At 35.5% G+C, this 23,651-nt stretch overlaps 1 protein-coding gene across 4 annotated transcripts in view; it reads right to left on the reverse strand.

The window, feature by feature from the left end:
• FAF1 (Fas associated factor 1) overlaps positions 1-23,651 on the reverse strand; it is a 524,128-nt gene that overhangs the window by 354,409 nt on the left and 146,068 nt on the right. For 2 of the 4 annotated variants that reach the window (XM_007077228.2, XM_042997099.1), the window contains 2 exons: positions 12,501-12,547; positions 1,858-2,063 (listed from right to left, as the gene is read on the reverse strand). In XM_007077228.2, the coding sequence (XP_007077290.1) occupies positions 1,858-2,063; positions 12,501-12,547 (253 nt within the window). Of the gene's footprint in view, positions 1-1,857; positions 2,064-12,500; positions 12,548-19,315; positions 19,383-23,651 lie in introns of all 4 variants that reach the window. The other 2 variants (XM_007077229.2, XM_007077231.2) reach the window with 2 other exon arrangements.

Below are 23,651 nucleotides of genomic sequence, written 5' to 3' on the forward strand. Positions count from 1 at the left end.
CAGGTATATGAGAAGATGTTCAACATCACTAATCACCATGGAAATCCAAACCCAAACCACAATGAGATATCACTTCATACCTGTTAAGATGGCCATTATAAAACAAAAACAAAGCAGAAAATAGCAAGTGTTGACAAGGACATGGAGAAATTGGAACCCTTGTTCATTATGGGAGTGTAAAATGGTGTGCCATTATGAAAAAAGTAACAATGGTGGAGCCATTATGATAAAAGTATGAACATTCCTCAGAAAATTAAAAATAGAACCACACATGATCCAGCAATCCCACTTTTGGGTATTTACCCAAAAGAATTAAAAGCAAAATCTTGAGAGATATTTGCAATCTCTTGTAGCATTATTCACAATATCCAAGAGGCGAAAACAACCTAAATGTCCACAGATGGGCAAATGGATAAAGAAAATGTGGAATATACATACAATGGAATATTCTTCATCATTAAAAAAAGAAGAAAATCCTGTAATTTGCTACAATATAGACGAAACTTGAGGATATCATACTAAGTGAAATGAGCCAGACACAGAAAGACAAATACTGTATGATTCCACTTCTAGAATAGATTTAAAGTATTCAAAGTAATCTAAGCAGAAAGTTGAATGATGGTTACCAGGGGCTGGTAGAAGGGGGAAATGGGGAGTTGCTAGTCAATGGATACAAAGTTTCAATATACAAGATGAAAAAGTTCTGTTTTCTCAAGATATGCTGTACAACAATGTACATATAGTTAACAAAACTATATATATATATATATCATCTTATACAAGATGAAAAAGTTCTGCTTTCTCAAGATATGCTGTACAACAATGTACATATAGTTAACAAAACTATATTGTACATTTAAAAATTTAAGAGGATAGATATATTATGCACTTTCCTTTACCACAATTTGGGAGCAGGGGAAGGAATCTATAGGAGAATACTGGGGGCATGGGAATGAGTATGGGAAGAAATAGATGGACTAGGAAAGAAATCTGGGCAGAAGAAGGTATGTGTACAAAGGATCTAATAACCTGTTCAAGGAACTGAAACAAGTCCATAAGAACTTAGGCATGGTGAGCAAGGACAAAAGTGGTAACAGATGAAAACTAGAAATGGAACAGGGGCCTGATCAAGCAGAGACTTAACAGGCCATGGTAAAAAGACTTTAATTTTATCCTAAACCAATGGGAAGTCTCTAAATGGCTTTAAGTAAGGGAATAACAATCTGATTAATGTTTGAGAATGATCAATCTTTTAACAGTTTAGCTTTTTCTCTGTAGTGTACTTCAATTAATAAAATTAAATACAATTAGGAAAGATCTCCCTAAAAAAGAACAAAGGCAAAATTTCAGAAAGATTTGGAATTTAGATTTTAGGCAAAACTACAGTAATGGGTCAAATAATCTGAATCAAACATGAATTCAACACAGTTTCTCTGTAGAAATTTGGCAAAATCTGTCCAACAATGGCACACATACACTTTAAGTTTCCTTTGAAAAGCTGGCAGAGAGAAGGGTATTATGTCTTATTTCTGATTTCTCATTAACCATAACATGAAAAATGAATGGATTTCAGCTATAAAGTCCAATACACAATATACTTAAAGTTTGATTTGCATCTGCCCTAAAAGAACATCTTACACTATTTCATATAAGTGGAACAAAAAAATTATTCTCAAACTTGCCTCAATATCAACACAGTGTTTTAAAAATGCAGCATAATTATCTGTATGGAAAATATCAGTTTCAGTTTGCTCTCTCCCCCTTCTTATTGGCAGTCAACTCAAAAGAAAAGGATATAAAATGAAATATTTACCTAAGAAATTATTTATGAAGGCTTTATGTTAGGAAAAACCTTACCAACAGTACAGCTGTCTTCAAGTACCACATCAACATTTCTGTCTCTGTACTCAACCCTGAAGTCCAGCATCCGAGGTTGCCTTTCTACAATTTGCCTAGATGGCATTACAGGTCGAAATGCTGAAGAAGAAGAGGGAGCGGGAGCTGAAGCTGGGTGACTTGTTGGATCAAATGCAGGTCCTGGTATGGTCTCACCTCCATAGTCACTGAAATATTGACATAAAAAGGATTATCATCAACCAAATCATTACAAATTACCACTAAGGATCCATTTCCATTCCTGGCTAGTGTTGATCTTCCTACCTTATGTTGTACTTCCTCCATAAAATCTTTCCTAGCGACTGAAGGCCACATTATTCTCCCTCCCATCCTTGCCTTTCTATGTCTATTAACAGTATCATACATATCATTTAGCATTTAATCAGGTTTTTGCCTCGTTGTTAATGTTAGTAAAACATTATTTTAGTTTCTATGAATTAAGAACACTGTCTTCATTCACTTTCATTTACTCACTGAAGCACATTATTTAATTCATTAACTCTACTTTCCACAAAACTATTTCATAACTTTACCATCCTTAAACTTCCATTCTCCCTATCACACTCCTCAGTCTTTTTAAACTTTTTTTTAAGTTTATTTATTTATTTTGAGAGAGAGACAGCACGAGTTGGGAAGGCAGTAACAGAGAAGGAGAAAGAGAAACCCAGGCAGGCTCTGTGCTGCCAGAGCAGGGACCGATGCAGGGCTCAAACTCACAAAACCGTGAGATCAGGACCTAAGCCAAAACCAAGAGACAGACATTTAACGAACTGAGGCACCCAGGTGCCCTGCACTCCTCAATCTTAAAAGATGGTTTTTTTCCTACTGTGCAGAGAAAACGGATGCATGCCATCCAGAGGAAATTCCTTTACCTTTCTGGTATCAAATCCACAAACTACCCATCATATGTACTCTTTTTTTTCTATAAAACAGAGGAGACATCATTCTATCTATACAAAATCTAAAACCATCTTCTAATAGCTTTGCATTATGGATTATGCTTTTCCTTTCTAGTATCTTCAACATCTCCTTCTCTTCTGGATTCTTCTCAATAACATTTAAACACGTTCAAGTCTTAAAAATAAAATCTTTGCTCTGCCTACTTAATAGTTATCTCATTTGTAAAATGGGAAAATTAATTATATTTGCAGGGATTAAATCAGATAAACATATGAAAAGCTTAGCACAATGCCTGGTGTCTAGTAAGATCTCAAACCTCAAACTCCATATATCCAAAGTTTAACTCTTTAATGTCTCCCCAAGCCTGATCCTCCTTCCATTATTCCTCACATTAGCCACCCAACCAGAAACTCCTGGCATTATCCTTGACACCATCTTAAGTCATAAGTCATCCACCTTTCCCCTCTGAAGCTGACACCCTAGGGCAAGTCACAAGCACCTCGTGTATGGTTTGATGCAAAAGCCTAATGTCTATGTACCCCTTGCTCCCCTGCATGTCATTCCAGATCACCACTAAAATGAAATTAAAGACAGAAATGTCTTAATATCATTTTTCTTCGATATTCCCCTCTGGTCTTTATACAGAGCTAAAGAGGCATATAAGTCCCTGTATGATCCATATCCTATCTACCTTCCCATCCTTAGCTTGCTATGCTATCTCCATCTCTCTATGCTAATAGCCACAACAGCCTTTCATTTCTTCCATCTTACCTTGATCCTTCCCATTTCATGGGGGAACACAGACTATTCCTTCTAAGAATATTCTTCCCATCTCATCCCTATATTCCATCTTTCTTCTAGTTAATTATATTCATACATATCTCAGATTGAACATTTTTCAACTCAGAGCATGTTTCACTACCTTAGACTGGTTCTAATTCCTCCCACCAACAATTATAATTGGTATTAATCATTTGACATTTAAGACCCCCGTAGAATATAAGTTCCACAAGGGCAAAGTTCCCATTTGTGTTTTTAATGGCCATATTTTCTGCCTAGAGCTCAAGAATTCACAGAGAAGGTACTTAAATATTTAACAAATAAGTAAAGAAATAATTATTAAATAATTTGGTTTTTCTCTCACTTAATTTATCATATATAGCCACTTTTTCCCCCATTGCTGGGAGGAATAGGAAAGAAGTGAATATAAGGAATGCTTCCATTGATACATTATTGTATATATGTTCCACCACTAAAACTACAAGCTCACAAGCTCTATTCTAAAACATCTTTTTTCTCACCCTAAATTTGAGGAAAAACAATGGACTGGCAACCTGAACAGGACCAAGAATGACTAAAAACACACAAATAAGCAGTATTCATTCAAGTCAGGAAAAAAAAAATTACATTTACTTCACACTATTGCTTTGATTAGTGTTAACCAAATTTATATTACAAAATTGATTTAGTGAGTTGTGTGATCAGTCTTTTAAAGAACAGGATAGGAAACAAATTATCAGCATGTGGCACTTAATAGTTAGGACCAAGTATTGGTTCCTAAACTTTTTGATTCTGATACATATTTGCATATGTGTGTTTTGGATTCCAAGCATTCCCCATTGTAGGTCCTGGCCAAAAAAGTGTGAAAATGACTAGCTTCGATCTCAGAGTTAAGATACTCTAGTAATCACTGATGCAAATACAAAACCCAAAACTCCCAGCTGTTAAGCTCAAGGAAAGTAATCTTAGAAGGAAGACATGGAAAAGAAAATGACCAAAGCAGGAAAGACTATAACTGTTGGAATTCAAATTGAGCTCCTAAATATCTATGAACAGAATGTTGTGTAAGGTTACTTAGTATCTCTAAATTTTGTCACAACTTCTCAGAACCTCGGAAAAATAGCTGAAGTTAATAGGCTGGTCACTGACTTACTGTTTGCTTAACTCCAAATTCATTCTTCTTTTAAATATTTTTTTTAATGTTTATTTTTGACAGCGAAAGAGAGTGCGAGCAGGGGAGGGACAGAGACAGAGGGAGACAAAGAATTCAAAGCAGGCTCCAACATGGGGCTCAAACCCCAACATGGAGCTCAAACCCACAAACCATGAGATCACTATCTGAGCTGAAACCAAGAGTTGGGAAGCTGATTGAGCTACCCAGGCACCCCCAAATTCATTCTTCTATAGTCTATACTGTGATGCTGGTGCTAGCATTCTCCAAAATTCTATTTATTTCGGCATATGTTTCCCTAATAGATTCTGCATATAGGGGATACTAGCTAGGGATTATTTGTGAGGAGAGGAGGAAAGACTTCCTTCTTCCTGTTTGCATATATTTCTATCAGTACCATCCTGTAGCTTTCAGTCTCCTGCTTTTTTCAGCATTCATATAACCAGTTTCTTGACATCTCCTCAGATACCAGTAGCAGCTAAACAGTATGCATTCCACAGTGGCCTAATCCTCACTCGGGTCCAAGGGGCTCCTCGGGGCTGCAAAGTTCTGTTAATCCCTTTGACCTAGACCTAAGAGTGCTGACTTCCTGAAGCAGTTATTATATCAAAGTTTTTTCAGTTTACTTTTTTACTGTTCCACACCTGTGTAACCAATCCTACATTAAATTCCCTTTGTTGAAATACCCATTTCTTTTTTGATAATGGAGGCATCACAGGAAACAAAATTCAGGAATTGGCTTGATTATGTCCTTGACCTTCAATACACTGCTGAGCTCCTTGCCAATGGAAAATGAGATGCTAGTGATCCAAGTCATGCACTGGCATAATGATTAATTACATTATCACTTACAGTTCATTATGATCACATGCCTATTAAAACAAGTGCCCAAGGGGACCAAATGGCTATTGCACTTGGCCATTATGATAGTAATGACAATAAAGACTAGGAGCTGGCTGCTTCTGAATCTAATGGAAAGCTTAACAGAAGAAAATGACACACTTAGGGTTATTAACTTTCAGTTCAAGCCATGAGAAGAAAGCTATAGAACTTCTGAAGTAGCACTTTCTTATTTCCTATAACCACAGGTATGATCCTGCTGAGAATCACACACAAAATTTAATTTTGCAGCTTGCATAATTATAGTGAAAGTTGAATATATATACTTCCTAAATCTCTTCTGTGAAAATTACAGCACAGTTTTCAAAGGAGTGGGATCCTAAAATATGGAATGGGGATACCCAAATGGGTTCAGATGAAGGTTACAATCTTGAATCCATGGTGTCCTTCTGAACCTCTTCTGTAACCAGAAACATGACTAAAGTTAGCCTCCTCTTGTTGAAACTAGTAATGATCTTACTTGAGATCATTGCCTTGAAAAGGGATGCCTATTCTCAAAACCTACCCCCACCATTCCTTCTTGCCTCTAAAATCAAATTGAGGTAGGCTCCAAGAAAGTAAGTACAATGTTTTAACTGAGCGAGGGCTTAAATCCAAAAATAATTATAAAATTTTGATAAATTGTATCAGTAAAAACCTAGGGAACAGGCAAGGAAATCAATTGGAAGGGAATTTGACCAAAAGAGTTTGGGTAGGGCCAAATATAACATGTTTGCTTAAGCAGCTCTAAGTACCTCTAATAGTTTGCTTGTTGACTGAAACTTAAGTCCCAAAGGAGTCTACATTTAATAAGGATGAAATGCCCAAACTTTCCTGGCAAAATGTAGAAGAAATTCAGGTGCTTAGAAAAATAAAGCTTAAGTGGATTACCATGTACAATCTGAACATACATGTATCTTCCTAGTACATCACCCATGAGGTCCCAGAGGACATTGCACTAAAGCATTCAGAAATACATTTATTTGTAAAAGCGTCTGCCTTCTTAAAAAAAAACTGTAGAAGCTGTCTTCTGTGGATTGGGAATGACATGGGGAGATGAAACCACTGAATAAGCCTCCCTAATGGGCATGATGAGATGCCAGAGTGTTGAGGTCAAATGGCAGAATTTAGTAAGAAGAAGGTGGGAACAATTATGTTAACAGACAACAGAGACAAAATGCAGCAATCAGAAGATTTCAACCTCCAGAGATCTTTAGAAGTATTTAACTGAACATGATTATATCTAAGGAACAAAATTAAAAGTCAGCCAACTAAAATATTACTTGATCTAAAAACATGAGAAACCCTAGACCTGGTAGCCTAAAACCTGAGGTCCATAACCACAAAGGAGAGTCATAGTCACTCTCAGTTTCCAAACACAAGTTGTTTCACAAAGCCCCTGATCCCCACAAAGACAATGCAACAGGTCCACACATATATATTGTAAATTTTCCTCTAAGACTTCACCTAAGAGACCTGCAGCCTTTAACTAGAGTGCCTGTGTACCAATAAAAGGAAAATATCTAAATCTTTAGGGGATTACTAGATGCTAACTCTAAACTGATACTAATTCCTAGGGATATAAAAGTGGAAGATTATGATGGTAAATCAAGTTTTGGCCCAAGTCCACTCATACTATATTCAAACAATCTGTCAACCTACCATGCAATTTCTTCTCCAGATTCTGAATGTATAATTCAAAGAGACACCTTCAGTAACTGGCAGACATCCCATATTGGCTTCCTGATCCATGGAGTTAGGGTTACTACATAGGAAGGGATAACAGGAGGAAACTGATCTTTTTCTCTATATTAATTTGCAATTACCAAGACAAGCATTTTATTTTTACCCAGAAGGGTAAACAATATACCTTCACTGCCTTTTCTAAAAGATTATGTAAACTCTCTCTAGCATAATAATCTAGTCTAGGGAGATCTTGATCACCAAGCATTCCACAAAACAACATTACTTTGATAACAATGTGAACTGATCCTGAAGAACAATAGTAGCAAGCACTGAGATGCTTTATCTTATCAAATTAGAAGATACATGCCTCAAAAATGCAGGATCTCACCACCTTGGTGAAGTTTCTGGGGTTCAGTGGTCATAAACAAGTCAGGGTAAAAGTTGCTGTATCTTGCACTTCCCATCAATAATAAGAGATAACTAAGTTAACAGAGGAAGGAAAGATTTAGACTGGGAAAAGAAAAGATGGTTGTGTATACATGCTCACACCAACCAAAAACAAACTGCTGAAGCGTAACAGCCTCCAAACAAAGATATCCCAAAAAGATAGCAGTGAAAGAAAAGCCTCCCTGTGGGGAGAACTTGATATTGTACCACAGGTTGACCTTTTCATTTAGAAAGAGAGATTGCCTGAGGTACAAATCTATACTGAATCACAAGCAATAGCTTATAGGTTGGCCAGCTGATCAGGACTTGGAAAGAATAAAAGAAAATTAGGTGACAAGGAAGTCTGGGGGAAATTTATGAAAATGGATCTTTTAGAATGGACAGAATGTGAATATATGTTTTAGGGGAATGTTGCCTATAGGCTATCCGCTGGGGAAAAAAGGCTCTCAGTGTGGCATAAGATAACAATGTTCTATTGTTGTGAGTCAGCTTTTTTCCCTTACTACCCTAGGACTGTTCAATACATTAATGTATAATGTAGTCATGCCAAAAGGAGGGAGGTTAGGTAGAGCACAATATCAACTTCCCCTTACCAAGTCTGAATCTGGCTACGGAAACTACTGAGTGTCTAAACTGCTACCAACAGAGACTAATACTGAGCCCCTAATATGGCATCATTCCTTAGGGATCTGGTAATGCATCATTTCTATCATGGAGGAGGAAACAATCTGTTCTCACTTAAAAAGACACTTTTCTGGATATGAAATTGACTTCCCTGATGTAATGATTCTGCCAGTAGCAACATTCATGTATTGAGGAAATGCTTATTGATATATGGCTTCCCCTTGTTCTAAACAAGGAACTCATTTCACAGCAAAAGAGGTATAGTGCTGGTATCATTCATATATCCTGTTACCCTGAAGCACCTAGCTTGTCAAAACAGTGGAATGTCCTGCTGAAGACAGTTATGGCACAGGTTGGGAGACAACATACTCAAAGCTTGAGGCTCCACATTAAAGGATGTGGTGTATGCTTTATATCAGTGACCAAAACTATGATGTTTCTCATACTACCAGAAAACATGGGTATGAGAATTAAGCAGTGGTAGTGGTTCCTTTTATTATGCCTAACAACTTAACAGAATTTTTGTTTCCTGCTACTTTAGGCTCTGGTGGTTCAGAGATCACAGTTCCCAAAAAATGTAATGTTTCCACAATACTTTCGCAGAATTAGAACCTGAGAATGCCACTTGGCAGTTCTGTACTCCTCAGACTATTGAATCAACTAGCAAATGAAGGGATACTAAGTGAGATGAAAGGTCCTGATTACCAAACTGGATTGCTGCTCTACAATGGACTATTTTCTGGTCTTCTCTAGGTTCCCTCAATGAGTTAAATAATAGACAAAGAAACATACAATATATCTGCCTGGGTCAAAAAATAAATATGAGTTGATAAACACCATCCTTAGTCAATGAGGAAAATTACACTACTGGTTCATAAAATTTTTAGGAAACAGGGGCGCCTGGGTGGCTCAGTTGGTTAAGCATCCGACTTCAGCTCAGGTTATGATCTTGCAGTCTGTGAGTTTGAGCCCATGTCCACCTCTGTGTTGACAGCTCAGAGCCTGAGGACTGCTTCAGATTCTGTTTCTCCCTCTCTCTCTGCCCCTCCCCTGGTCACACTCTGTCTCCCTCTCTCTCAAAAATAAATAAACATTAAAAAAAACTTTTTTTTAATTTTTAGAAGACATAGCATGTGCTGTCTACTAACATGAGTAATTCATTAGCTCTTCCTTCTAACAATAACTGCCTGCAAAAATAATGTTTAAAAAGGTTCTGGACAATATGCTAAATAAATATTATACCAAGATGTAGTAAATAAACATGCACACATTTGATGTTTTATGATTAAATTGTTTACGTTTATGACAGCATAAGTTACACAGTTTATAAACATATGGTATTAGTAGTATACTGTCTAGTGAAATAAGCCTTGGAGGATGAGGCAGAAGACTTGCTTATATTCCTGACTCTATCAACATCATGCTATATCATCTGGGCCAAGTCATTTCATGCCTTATCCTACCTATAAAATGAGGGATAGTAACATCTTTGCTTTGCTTACGACTAAAATAGTCGTAATTGCCTTTGCTTGCTTACAACTAAAATAGTAACTGTAAAAACAAAGCTGTGGGATAAAGACCTTACACACGTGTATAAATTCCAACTTTTTTACCCAAAGGAAAAAATCTTAAAACAAAGGTGCGACATTGTCTAGTTCTGAGTAAATCTACTTGAGTAAATTTATGTCAACTCTCTACCCTTCAGTTTCCTCATCTATGAAATATGAACACTTACCTCTTGAGGGTTATAATAAGTATTAAATGATGAAATATATGTCAATTACCCGACACAGTGCCTTAAGCATTAGGAAAATGTTAATTTCTTTGCTTTGAACTTTATGGGTACATTAAAAACCATATTCCCACTTTTGAATTCATACAAATATCTGATTTCAAGAAAAGCTATAAAGCACAGGGATTGGGCTGTTCTCCTTCCAAAAGTAATTCATATTAAAAAAATATTTTTGGTAGCTCTTTCCTCTGTTGAGGTATGAACTGACAAGTTAAGAGTCAGCTGTATTCACAGACTATATTCAATTTTACTACAAAAGTCAAATAAACAAAAATCCTTTTAACTACCTGCATATACCATTCCTACTACTGTGTCTTCCACTTTCGGTGTTAAGTAAATGAGAAATTAACATTTTCTTTTCCTTTGGTCAGTAGATCTACAAAAGGAATTTTCAGTTATGTCAAGTCCACACTGATTTCAAAGCTGAAGAAAAAGGTTAGGAAGGGAAAGAGTTGAAGACTATTACTAGATACAACTGATTTTCTTCTGTGCACATAAGTCATTGCTTTAACAAGCAAACAAAACAAACAAAACCCACTCTGATGAAAGTTAAACCTCAAATATTATAGTAACCTCATTAGAAGTCAATTTAGTGCTGTATCTCTACTTATATTAAGCAAAAACTATCATCTTTGACAGGAGAGGTGGAATGTTTCCAGGGATGAAGGAATTTCTACAGTTCACCCATAGCATAATACTGTTAATGTTAAGATATATCCAATATGTACTCAGAACCCAGCAGCTGAATCCACAAGGGATTAGCAAGAAAATTTTGGCACAAAAAGTGGAATAACATTTACTCAAGAATAAAACTGGAGCCATATTTAGCAGTCTAAACCTTTTTAAACCAAGGCGGGGGGAAAAAAAGATCATGAAGGAAGTTCCTGTAATCACCTGGTTTGCTTTCGAGACAAGGGTTTCAATAAAACTAAATGCTTTTGAACCAAAAAAGAAAAAAGGAAAAAAGAAAAAAAAAAAAGAAGAAAAGAGCAAACAAAAAAATTTTAGTACAGACTCTGGAAATCAGCCACATTTACTCTGGATGGAAAGTCTTTCTCACAGTTTTTTTGTTTTTTTGTTTTTGTTTTTGTTTCTTTTAGGGAACAGGTCTGTTAATCACTAAGGGTAGTATTGGTACCAAACAAAATTTGCTTCCTTTCTAAATATAGACAATTTCCTATAAAGTACAGCACATTTTGCAATTCATGGTGAATTTTTTGACAGTTTTGCAACAGCACTTTTCTTTCTCTTCAAAACAACCTCATTCTAGTCTGCTGTTTCTGTTTGCCTCATCTGCACTTAGCAGATCATGCTTCAGTGACTTAGAAATCCCAGCCACCAAAATTCAAGCCAAAGTTTGAATGGGGGATGGGGGGAATCAAGTAATTAAACTACACTTGGAAGGGAGAATGGTTTTACCTCCTATGACTTTATAAGTGTCCTCTTTTAATCCAAACCAGAGTCTCCAATTTTAAGGAAAGAAAACTTAAGAAAAGTTACTTCTAATTTAAGGAATTATTATTTTGTAACTTAGAGTTCTCTTGGCATCATCTTCCAATTTTACCTTCCGGCAATGACACAAAACCATGAAGACCATTCCATATGTTAACAATGGATTCTTCAGATGAAATAGTTCAATGCTCTAGGAAGTTTCATCAATTAAGAACTTACTGAAATTGTTGCAAGTTATCATATACTTAATTTAGAAAACAAAAGTGAGTGGGAAAAAGAATGTAGTAAACTGGTTGGAGACAAGGCTGAATTGGTAGATGATAACCATGTTTTAGAGCTGCTGAGATTCAGTTCTTTCCACTTTATGAATTAGAATATGACCTTGAAAAGCCTTCTTTCTTCCTTTCTTTTTTATTTTAGAGACAGAAAAAGACAAACAGTGTGCAGGCAAGCAGGGGAGAGGTGCAGAGGGAAAGAGTGAGAGGATCTCAAGCAGGCTCCACACTCAGTGCAGAACTTGACACGTGGCTCAATCCCACAACCTTGGGATCATGACCTGAGCTGAAATCAATAGTCAGACACTCAACCGAATGAGCCACCCAGGCACCCGAAAAGCTTTCCTAAAAATAAAATAAAACCAGCTTTAAAAATAGTACCACCCATTTTGAAATAACATAATACAGTTAAAAGCTAGAGACTTTAGGAAATTGATATAATAAAAATGTCTGTAAGAACAGTAACAATATTAATGAGCTTCTACACCAAAGAATGCTGTATCAAATGCTCTATCAAAAAGCGAAACAAAAAGATTAACAATTGTCTCTTTTTGCTTTGCTAAATTCTCAACCTATCATTAAGCACCTTATAACATACCTTTGTAGAATGCCATTTTCCTGGGGTATTACACCATTGATAGCTGCCTGCAAACAAAAAACAGAGAAGCCCATTTAACAAAAAAAAAAAAAAAAAAAAAACCAAAAAAAAACAAAACAAAAAAAAAAAAAACAAAAGAACAAAAACAAAAAAACAGAAAAACAAAAAACAAAAACAAAAACAGAAAAATGCTCAGAGATGGGGTGGGGTGGAGAAGACTATACAGGAAAATAAGTGTAATTTTGGAAAATAAACTGTAAACAAATACTAAATGTTTCCCTAGTAATACAAAATATTCTCTAAAATGTTTCTCTACTTGCTATAATAAAACTGTATTTTAAGAAAAAAATGCATTTGGCATATAATATACCCAAATCTTGAGTCATAAAAAGCTTAGTTCCAGTCTTCATTCAAGCAAAACACCCACAAAAACCAATGTTTAAGAATGTCAGAACAAGTAAAATCAGTACCATAAAGTAGTATTTTTAACATTATTTCCTTCTTCAGATTAAGATATAAAATCACAAATGAAAAATTCCAATAAGAATTTTAGAATTAGCTCAGAAATTAAATTCACTCTTTCATGTTATAATTATAAATCTTCATAAAAAGACCATCTAGAAGGAAAAAACGTAGAGGCATAAATTCTTTGATAAACACAATACCACAATTGTACCAGGTTACAAAAGGAGGCAGGAGCATCACTGGGAAGTTTCCATAAAACATTCCTGAAGTTGGTCTCTATGCTAACAAGTCACCAATTACTCAGAACATAGCACAGAGGTGACATGATATGGACGTTTTTGCAGACTACTAACCAAACAGGCTGCTACATCCTGGATTGTCACTACAGGTAATAGAGAAGATTCACTGGAGGAAAAACTTTGCATTTTCAACTCTGCCTCTGCATCATAACAACTTCTTCCCTCTCCATGCCCATCCAAGTCCACATCAAAATGAAAAAACAAACAAACAAAAAACCTAACACTTCAATGCTTTATCAGCTGCCTGAAAATCATCTCCCAAAAGGAGTTTGTGTATTTGGTGAAACATTAATCTAAATATTTGCCAGAAGTGGGTCAAGTTTACAATGTTATTCTGTAGAATGGAAACAGAGTAGAGTGTAAGGTACTTCCTATAAATTTTGAGAGTTGTAATGCTCCACTGGCAAAAAAGGAAAGAAAGAAAGAAAGAAAGAAAGAAAGAAAGAAAGAAAGAAAGAAAGAAAGAAAGAAAAGAAAGAAAGAAAGAAAGAAAGAAAGAAAGAAAGAAAGAAAGAAAGAAAGAAAGAAAGAAAGATTGATTCACAGATTAATACAGAGAGTGGATTCCATAGAACCCTGACAACTCTGGAGGCTCATAAATCCTTTGAGCCAAACATGCTAACATGGGTTTTCAAAGCCACAAATGCAATGGAAGCATCTCTGTCTACAGCCAGGTCAATTATCTCTTTTCTCTTGACAGCAATGGTTCCACATACAAATATCTTCTTTGCTAAAAATTAGGAAAACAGAGAATTTTCTGTGCTGTTGGAAAAGAAACAAAATACCAGAGTTTGGAAAGACTGTGTTCAAATTTTCACTCAGGAATGCCAAGGTGTAATGGAAAGAATATTAAGGATTTATAAAGTCCAAAATTTGAATCTAGACTTTCCCACTTATTAATTTTATGATATTAATATGTTCTATAATCACTGAACCTCTTTCAGCCTGTTTCCTCATCTCTATAATGAACTATACCCTCAGCCAAACTGGGCCTTTTTGTTCCTCAACAGCATCAAGTTCCTCTTGTTCTTATGTCTTTTGAAGATATTATGTCTGTTTGAAATGCCCTTTCCTCATTTCTTGTCTGGCTAAATCTTAATGATAACCAAAATTTCTGTTAGATACACTTTTTCAAATAATACTTCTTTGGTCAACCCCCATCTATATAGGTTTATGCTCACATAGAACCCTGTGCTTTTCCTTCATAGTAATTAATAATTACTTATTTGGTGGTTGTTTTATGTCTGTCTTTCTCAATAGGGTGTAAGCTCTGTGACAGACAAGACAATGACAATTTTGTTCACTACTTTATCCCCATTGCCTAGCACAGTGCAGGAACTAAACAGCACTCAATACTTATTTGTTAAATTAAGGATGATAGGGAGTACAAAAATGAAAAACAAAACAAAACAAGTCACACAGCCAAGTGACCAAAGCTCAAAAAGCTTCCTAGATGAAATAATGTCTCAACCAAGACTGAAGGATAAGTGAAAACTAGCAAGAAGGGGTAGGACACAACACTGTTCAGGAACAGTAACATACTTCCACTTTCTTTTTCTAAGATCTTAGATTGTTTTAAATAATGTATTTCATTTTGGATAGGAAGTTAAGTTTCTGACCTCAACCTTATGTACATAATAAATTCTGTACATAAATATGTAAAATGCAATCCAGAATGAAGGTACAATAAAAGTATAATTTGCTAAAGGAATATAGAATAGGGAGATTTTTATGAGGATTAAGAAAAGTTTCAGAAAAGAGATGGCATTCGATCTGGACACTGAATAATGAGTGGATACAGAAGCAAAGGAAAATTTCAGAAGAGTTCAATTTTGAACATGTTAACTTTGAAGTGACAGTAGGATATCATTTGTTTAGTTAACAAGTATGTTATTAATTGCCAACTACATACCAAGCTCTGTGCTAGGCAATGGAGATATACTAATAAATATAACATAGCTTGCATTCTAGCAGGGACAAAAATATATTCAATAATTAATTTTACTATAAGCAGTTCAGGTAATATCCAAATGGAGACAAAAGTAATTTAAAAATTCAGAGGTAGATTAATTAAAGCTATATATGTTTAAAGGCAAATAAAAGAAGCCCTAAAAATATTTTAATTCTCCCTCCCTATAGCTTTCTTCTTTGGTGAAAAGAAGAGAGATAGAGTATTGGGGAATTCATACATGTAAGAAAAAGACGAGAGAAATCTAATGACAAAAATTAATATAGAAGGGTTAGATATAAGGGCAAAAACCATGAATATGTCACAGAGGGAGCAAAGAAGGTACTGTAGGGAAGGATTAGACAAAACTGAAAAATGTGAAAATAGTCTAATATTATGAGGCCTAAGAAGAGATTATTAAACATATTTTTTAAGTTTTATTAAAAATTAGATTATAAAAGGCTAAAAAATACATGGGAAATAAAGTATAACTCTTGAAACAGTGTTTAAAGTATAAAAATAGGATTATCAGTATAATACTCATTATTCTCAGTATATACACATTAGTTACTAACAAACCACCATTTTTCCAGGCTTCAATGATTACATCATCATAGCATTATCATCAGCTCTATTCTTTTAAATTTTTTTTTTTAACATTTTTATTTATTTTTGAGACAGAGAGAGACAGAGCATGAATGGGGGGAGGGCCAGAGAGAGAGGGAGACACAGAATCGGAAGCAGGCTCCAGGCTCTGAGCTGTCAGCACAGAGCCTGATGCGGGGCTCGAACTCACGGACTGTGAGATCGTGACCCGAGCGAAGTCAGACGCTCAACCGACTGAGCCACCCAGGCGCCCCTCATCAGCTCTATTCTTATCAGCAGCCTCCTCAGCTGGTTAATCTCCAAATTACTGATTGCAGATAAGTAAAAATAAATATTTAATACATTTAAGTTACAAGAATTTATAAATAGAAAAAAACATTTAAAAGTTTATGATAATAGAATAAACACATTTTCATTATACATATACATATATATAATCGTATATATTATTAGTTGACAGAATTAAGAATATAGGCAACTCTACATATTCCACATGTTTGGAAAGCCTGTGAACTAGAATAATAATTATTGTTGTTAACACTGGCTTTGTTGTGTCCATTATCCATTTTTCCATCTCCTGAACATACTTAATATATAGAAAAATACTTTCTAAAATTAGTATACTTTTGTTAAATTTGAAATTACTACTCTATGGTATGTCAGATTCAAAATATTTTCAAAATAACTAAAAAATAAACATTGGGTCCACAAAGTACAGTACTAGTATTTTAGCATTCACAACTCTGATCTTGCCATCAAGTGAATTCTTCAAACAAATACAGACTTTCTCTCCTCCAATCATACTGATCCTTTACAGAATATCCTCTTTTCCACCAGTTCAAATTCCTTCATTCTTTTATTCACTGAGCACAGTGCTGGAGAAAATATAAAAATGATGAGACACGTTCCTCCCAGGACAGGCAGTTATAGAAACAACTAATTGTAAAGCAATGTGAAAGGCAATATGGGATCATGAAGGAAGGAATGCCTATTGTTGCCTAATGGAGTTGAAGACCCAGATGTGAACCATTTTTTTCAAGAAAATTTAACTGACTCACACTACCTTTTTCTCAATGATTTTTCTTCCTTTATTTTTTTTTTTTAAGTTTTTACTTAAATTCTAGCTAACATACAGGGTCATATTAGCTTTAGGTGTACAATTAAGTGATTCAACACCGGTGCTCATCACAAGGGCACTCCTTAATCCCCATCACCTATTTAACCCATCCTCCCACCCACCTCTCCTCTGGTAACCATCAGTTTGTTCTCTATAGTTGAAGTCTGTTTCTTGGTTTGCCTTAAAAGTCTCAATGATTCTTCCACTGTGTTGTACTTACATAGCACTCATGAATCTTATTCATTCATTTGATATTTCATTCACTCATTCCAACATTAACCCATCCCACAAATATTTAATTAATCATCTGGAACTATTCTGAGTATTGAGAAAACAAAAGAAGATATAAATGTCCACACTAAATTGATAAAATCATCCTCCTCTCATGATTTCACCCTGAGTAGAGCCAATCAGAAGAATTGTAAGAGCCCATCATTCTACAGCTATGAATTGTGGAATTTTCACCTTTAATCTTGTATTGGGGGGAGATGGAGGGACACTGTGTGTCTCCTCTACTCTCAATACTCCACTACAAACAATACTACTTCACCTGACACCAGATGTGTGGGTTTTCTATACATCAAGCAATTCTGCAACACCAGCTAAGTGTTCTACAATTTAACTCAATTCTGACACTATCTACCTGGAGATAGCAGCATCAGATCCCACCAGTTAAGGGCTCAGGACCATAAAACTACTCCCCACCTCCCCCTCTTCAGATGCTCATCACAAAGTCCAGACTATTACCTGTGCTTCTGACCCACCTGCCATACATCAGAGATTCCCACAACCCTCTCTTCAATTAATTTGCTAGAGCGGCTCAAAGAATTCAGGAAAACATTTTACTTCTTAATTTACTGACTTATTATAAAAGGATACAATTCAGGAAAAACCAGGTGGAAGAGATGCCTACAGAAAGGTATGTGGGAAGGCATGCGGAGCTTCCATGGTTTCTCTAGGCACACTCTCCCTCCACATATACTACTCCCCAACCTGGAAGCTTCCCAACCTGCATTATTGGGATTTTTATGGAAGCTTCAATTATGTAAGCATGATCAATCACTAATTCAATTTCCAGTCCTTCTCCCCTTCCTGGAGGATGGAGTAGGACTGATAGTTTGAAGCTTCTAATCATGGTTTGGTCTTTCTGGTGACCAGCCCCCATCCTGAAACTATCCAGGAGCCCAAAAGTCTCCTCGTTAGAACAAAAGACACTTGTATCACCCAAGAAATTCCAAGGGATTTAGGAGCTCTATGGTCAAGAACTAGGATCAAAGGGGTGTCTGGGTGGCTCAGTTGGTTAAGCGTCCGACTTCAGCTCAGGTCATGATGTCACGGTTCATGAGCTCGAGCCCCGAGTCGGGCTCCATGCTGACAGCTCAGAGCCTGGAGCCTGCTTCGGGTTCTGTGTCTCCCTCTCTCTCTCTCTGCCCCTACCCCTGCTCATGCTCTGTCTCTTTCTCAAAAATAAATAAATGTTAAAAAAAAAAAACAAAAAAACTAGGGTCAAAAATGAAATAGAACAAAAGATGCCACTAGTATTATTCTTATCACTTAAGAAATTATAAGGGTTTTAGAAGCTCTGTGTCAGAAACTGAGGGACAGAGACCAATATATTTTTTTCTATTATTTCACAGACCTTATTAGTATTCTGTTAATCAAAGGAGCTATAAGAAAAGGATCCATTTTGGGATGAAAACTTTCCCAGCTACAAAAGTGACAGGCCAAAGAAACAAAAGTAGATATAAATGTCCACACTAAATTGTAGAGTTCTAGAGAAAGAATATGAGATAATGGTGGGAAACCAATGAGGCCTCAAAAAAGATGCTCTACACCATTTTCTCCCTCTTTCTTTCTGGGCAGAAAGGAAAGTTTTTTCCACAAATGATTACTTAATTTTCTGTAAATATCTGTAACAGACTGTTTCCAACAATCTACTATATTTATCCTCTTCTAAATGTTCTTTCAAATTCCTACTTTCCAAACATGTTCATCACTATGATAACCCTTCTTCAAGCACTCTATTGATAACTCTTCCTTCCACTGATCATAAACTTCAATAGAGGAATATATAAGATACTAAATGAAGGCAAAGGCAAAACAGTGGAAGTAATTTGAATGCCAGGAAAAAGCTGGGAAGAAGGGGTGATGTTTGAACCAAATGTTAAAGCAGAGCTCTTCTAGGGGGAAAAGCTGAGTAAGAGCATTCAGGGGAAAAAAATCTTTTTTTTCTGTAAGTCCATTCAAGAAGTGGAAACTAGTTTTGTGTGGCTTCAGCAAAGGTTTGGGTGAGGAAGCAGTGAGGAGCCAGTTGGAAAGGTAAGCAAGAGGTAGAGTATGAGAAGCAGTACAAATACAAGCATTAAAAGTTTTACTTAACCTGAAGATAATGGGCAGGCAACTGCTGCAACTGAAATTTGCCCTTCAGGAACATCATTTGGTCAGCACTGTGAAACACGAATTGAAAAGAGAAAATTGTTGAGAATGATGCCCAGGCTTCTGGCTTGGGTAACTGAGTAGACTGTTCCTGCTCCAGTCCTCCCAATCATCACAACTGGCAAGCAATTCTAAAGATTCCGTCACTCAAGTCAAAAATATATAGTCATCCTCAATTCCTTTCTCTCACATTCCACATCTGACCTATGAGAAATTCTACTTGCAAAATGTAGAATCTCCTCGATTACCACCCTATCTAAACCATCATCTTTCCTCTGGATTTCAGCAGTTTCCAAACTGGTCTCCCTGCTACTGTCTTTGCCTCACTTGCTTACTGCTTGTTCACACAGAAGCCACCATGATGCTTATAATTCTCAAGTCAAATAAAACCCTTTCCATACTCTAATGCCTTCCCATACCAGCAGAGTAAAACTCAATGACTGTATTCTGACATTGTAAGAAGACTGTATTAGCTGGCTCCAGCTCCTTCACTGACATCATCTTCTTACAATATCCCTGAGGTTCACTTACTCTAGTTGCTCTGATTTCCTTACAATTTCTTGAACAAGTGAAATATGCTCCCACATCAAACCCCCTATATTTATTTTTCCTTCTGCCTACAATGCTCTTTAGATATCCACATATCTCACTCCCTCACTTCAGTAAGGTTTCTACTCAAAGGTCATCTCAGAGAGACTTTCCCTAACCATTCTATCTAAAAGAGAACCTCTTAGCCATAACACTCTACCTAACAAATTGTTTGTCTTTCTGTGTTATCTGTCTAACCTCATCCTTATTGTGAGATCCAAATGACCTTATTTTGTTCACTGATGTGTCCTCAACACCAAAAACAATGCCTGGTCCCCTAGGTGTTGTGAGTTAACATATACTGAATACATGAATGAATATGTATTCATGAACCCAAGAACATGAGCAAAGTGACAGGCTGGTGAGGATAGGGAGATTTGAGGCTTTCGGTTATAGGCATGTTGATTTTGAAGTACACTTGGAACATTCATATAGAAATGTCTTGGGGTGCCTGGGTGGCTCAGTTGGTTGAGTGCCCAACTTCGGCTCAGGTCATGATCTCACAGTTTGTGAGGTTGAGCCCCGTATTGGGCTCTGTGCTGACAGCTCAGAGCCTGGAGCCTGCTTCAGGTCTGTGACTCCCTCTCTCTCTACTCCTCCCCTGCTCACACCCTGTCTGTCTGTCTCTCTCTCAAAAATAAACATTAAAAAAAATTTTTTTTAAAAAGACATGTCCAAGAGATCAAGAATGTAAAATGTGTGAGTTCAATATTCTGACTTTGGAGTCATGGGTCATCTACTTGAAAAGTATTTGGAAAAAATAGAACTACCAAATGATCCAGCAATCTCACTTCTGGGGATATATCTGAATTATTTGGAAGCAGGGTCTCAAAGAGATACTTGTATACTGATGTTCACAGCAGCACTATTCACAACAGCCAAGAGGTGGAAGCAACCCAAATGCCCATCAATAGTAATGAATAAAGAAAACAGGGACACCTGGGTAACTCAGTCAGTTAAGCATCTGACTCTTGATCTTAGTTCAGGTCTTAACCTCAAGGTCAAGGTTATTATATATATATAATGTATACGTAATTAAAAATTATATATAAATAAATAAATATATATTATATATAAGAGAAAATGTGGTATACTCATACAATGGAATACTATTCAGCTTTAAAAAAAGGAAATACTGTCACAGACAATAACATGGATAAACCCTGAGTGCATTATGTTAAGTGAAATAAGCCAAAAAATGTCAAATGTCAAAAAAATGACAACTACTGTATGATTCTATTCATATGAAATACTTAGAATAGTGAAATTCATAGAAACAGAAAGTAGAATGGGAGGAGGGAAAAAGGTAAAGTTGTAGATTAATAGGTACAGAGTTTCAGTTTAGCATGATGAAAACATTCTGGAGATCTGTTTCACAACAATGTGAATATACTTAACACTATTAATTTACTCAAAAAAAGAATAAGATGGTACACTTTATGTTTTATGTTATAAAACCAACTTTTTAAAAAGTCTTTGCAAAAGTCTTACGAATGTATTAAGTTTATCCAAAATGAAGGATAATGTGAACAAAGAAATGGCTCATGATGGAATCTATGGAATGTCAGTTTAAGGAGTATGTACGAAAAACAAAATCAGAGAATATATTAAAAAGAAGTTATCAGAGAAGTAGGAGGACATACATATATGCTCATCTGAGCCTCAACATAAATCTCAGTTACAGTTACATATATGCATTAACCAAATTTTTAATGGTGCAATTGGCCCCAGGGAATTTACCAAATATGATGACCTACTGTCATTAATAGAAAATGGATAAAAAAGAGATGGCATACAAACAGTAATTTTTATACTTTCTTTTTATATTTTCTTTTTTAAACAAACAAAAAAAACTACAGTAATAATTCGTATTCAATATTTCTCTGGTCTATAATCCACTATTATAGGATGGAATCAATTGTAGGATGTTCTATGTTCTGTAGTCTGACAGATCTGTTTTCAAATCCTTGTTCTATCATGTGTTTATTACCTGTTTGACTTTGGCCATGTTAAATTGGCCAAAAGATTTAGTTTCCTTATCTACAAAATGGAATAATAATACCAACTTAATTCACAAGGTTGTTATAAGGATTAAATGAGATAATACAAGAAAGTACTCTATAAATGTTAGCCACTGTAATTATTCATCCTTATATGTTTTTTGTTTTAGGCTATTTTGCTATATGCTATGTACCACTGGTGCATAAATGTCTGCCTCATGCTGGGCTAAAAATACAGATATACTGAAGTCCTGAACCCCGTGATTCAAATTCAGGTAGTATGGAATGGGGCCCAGAAATTTGTTTTTTCCCCTCACAAACTCCTCCAGAGATTCTTAGCATGGCCAAGTTTGGGAACAAGTACAGATTGTTTACAGCATAAATTTTAGAGACCTATATAAAATCATTTATTCTGACATTACATATACAATCTATTAATTCCCCCTAAACCATTTATTATTTTTGAATTTACTTAATGTCTAAAAGCATAGATCCTTCAGAAGCTCATATGTAGAATGAGTATATTATTAAATATGCTCAAAGTGAGGAGTGAAGGCTCTTACACCAGAATGCCAGTTTTTCCTAGCTCCATCATTTACTAGTTATGTAATTTTAAGAAAGTTACTTACATTGTCTCAGTTCTCTCATCAGTAAAATGAGAGTGATAACAGTACTTGTTCATTGGGATTTGATGAAACTTATTAACACATACTAAATGCGTGAATGGTATTTGATAAATAGTAAAATACTCAGTAAAGATGAGCTGCTTTTATTGTAACATTTGACATACCAAGATTTTTTTTCCTTTGTTTTAAATTCCAGTATAATTAATGCACAGTGTTATATTCATTCCAAGTGTACAATATGGTGATTCAACAATTCTATACATTATTCAGTGCTCATCACAGTAAGTGTAATCTTAATCCCCCTACCCCTCCCTCTGGTACTACCAGTTTATTTCTCTATATTTAAGAGTATGCTTTTTTGTCTTTTTCTTTCTTTTTGTTTCTTAAATTCCATAATAAGTGAAATCATATGGGTGTTTATCTTTCTTTGACTGACTTATTTCACTTAGCATTATATCCTCTAGATCCATCCATGTGTGCCATACCAAGATTTATTCCTGTTTAAAATCACAAATAGTTATTCATCACAAAATGTTGAAAGCAAGGAATGGACACTATTTAAAAAAAAGAAGATTTTCAACATTTACCTATTGCAGACAACTTACTTCTGGAGATTTTTCCTTTCTTCACTACTTAAATAATGGTTACATCATCTAAATACTCTATCACTTACAAATAAGATGATGAAACCATAGTTGAAGAAAAGTGAATAGTTTAACAGCCCCACAAGTCTAAATTTAAATTTATTTAATGTGTTGGTTTTTTAAATTTTTTTACCAATCTATTGCTGTTTACCTTTGTACTAAAAAAGAATTACAATTGGCAACCCTAAAACAGCTCCTAACAGCCAAATATTTCATTTTAATAAGGTCTAATTTGATTTTTTTTTCCTTTAGGGAAAGAAACCAGAAAGCAGAACAATTTAGGAAATGTAACCATTCCACAATCTGTTTTTAGTCAAATGCAAAAAATGTTCACTGAATCCTTCCAAGTAGGTATCACTATCAAAATAGCTCAACATGCAGCATCAGCAATGGTGTAGACCAAATTAAAGTCAAAGAAATAG

Source organism: Panthera tigris, chromosome C1, assembly GCF_018350195.1.
Source record: "Panthera tigris isolate Pti1 chromosome C1, P.tigris_Pti1_mat1.1, whole genome shotgun sequence".
Taxonomy (NCBI): Eukaryota; Metazoa; Chordata; class Mammalia; order Carnivora; family Felidae; genus Panthera; species Panthera tigris.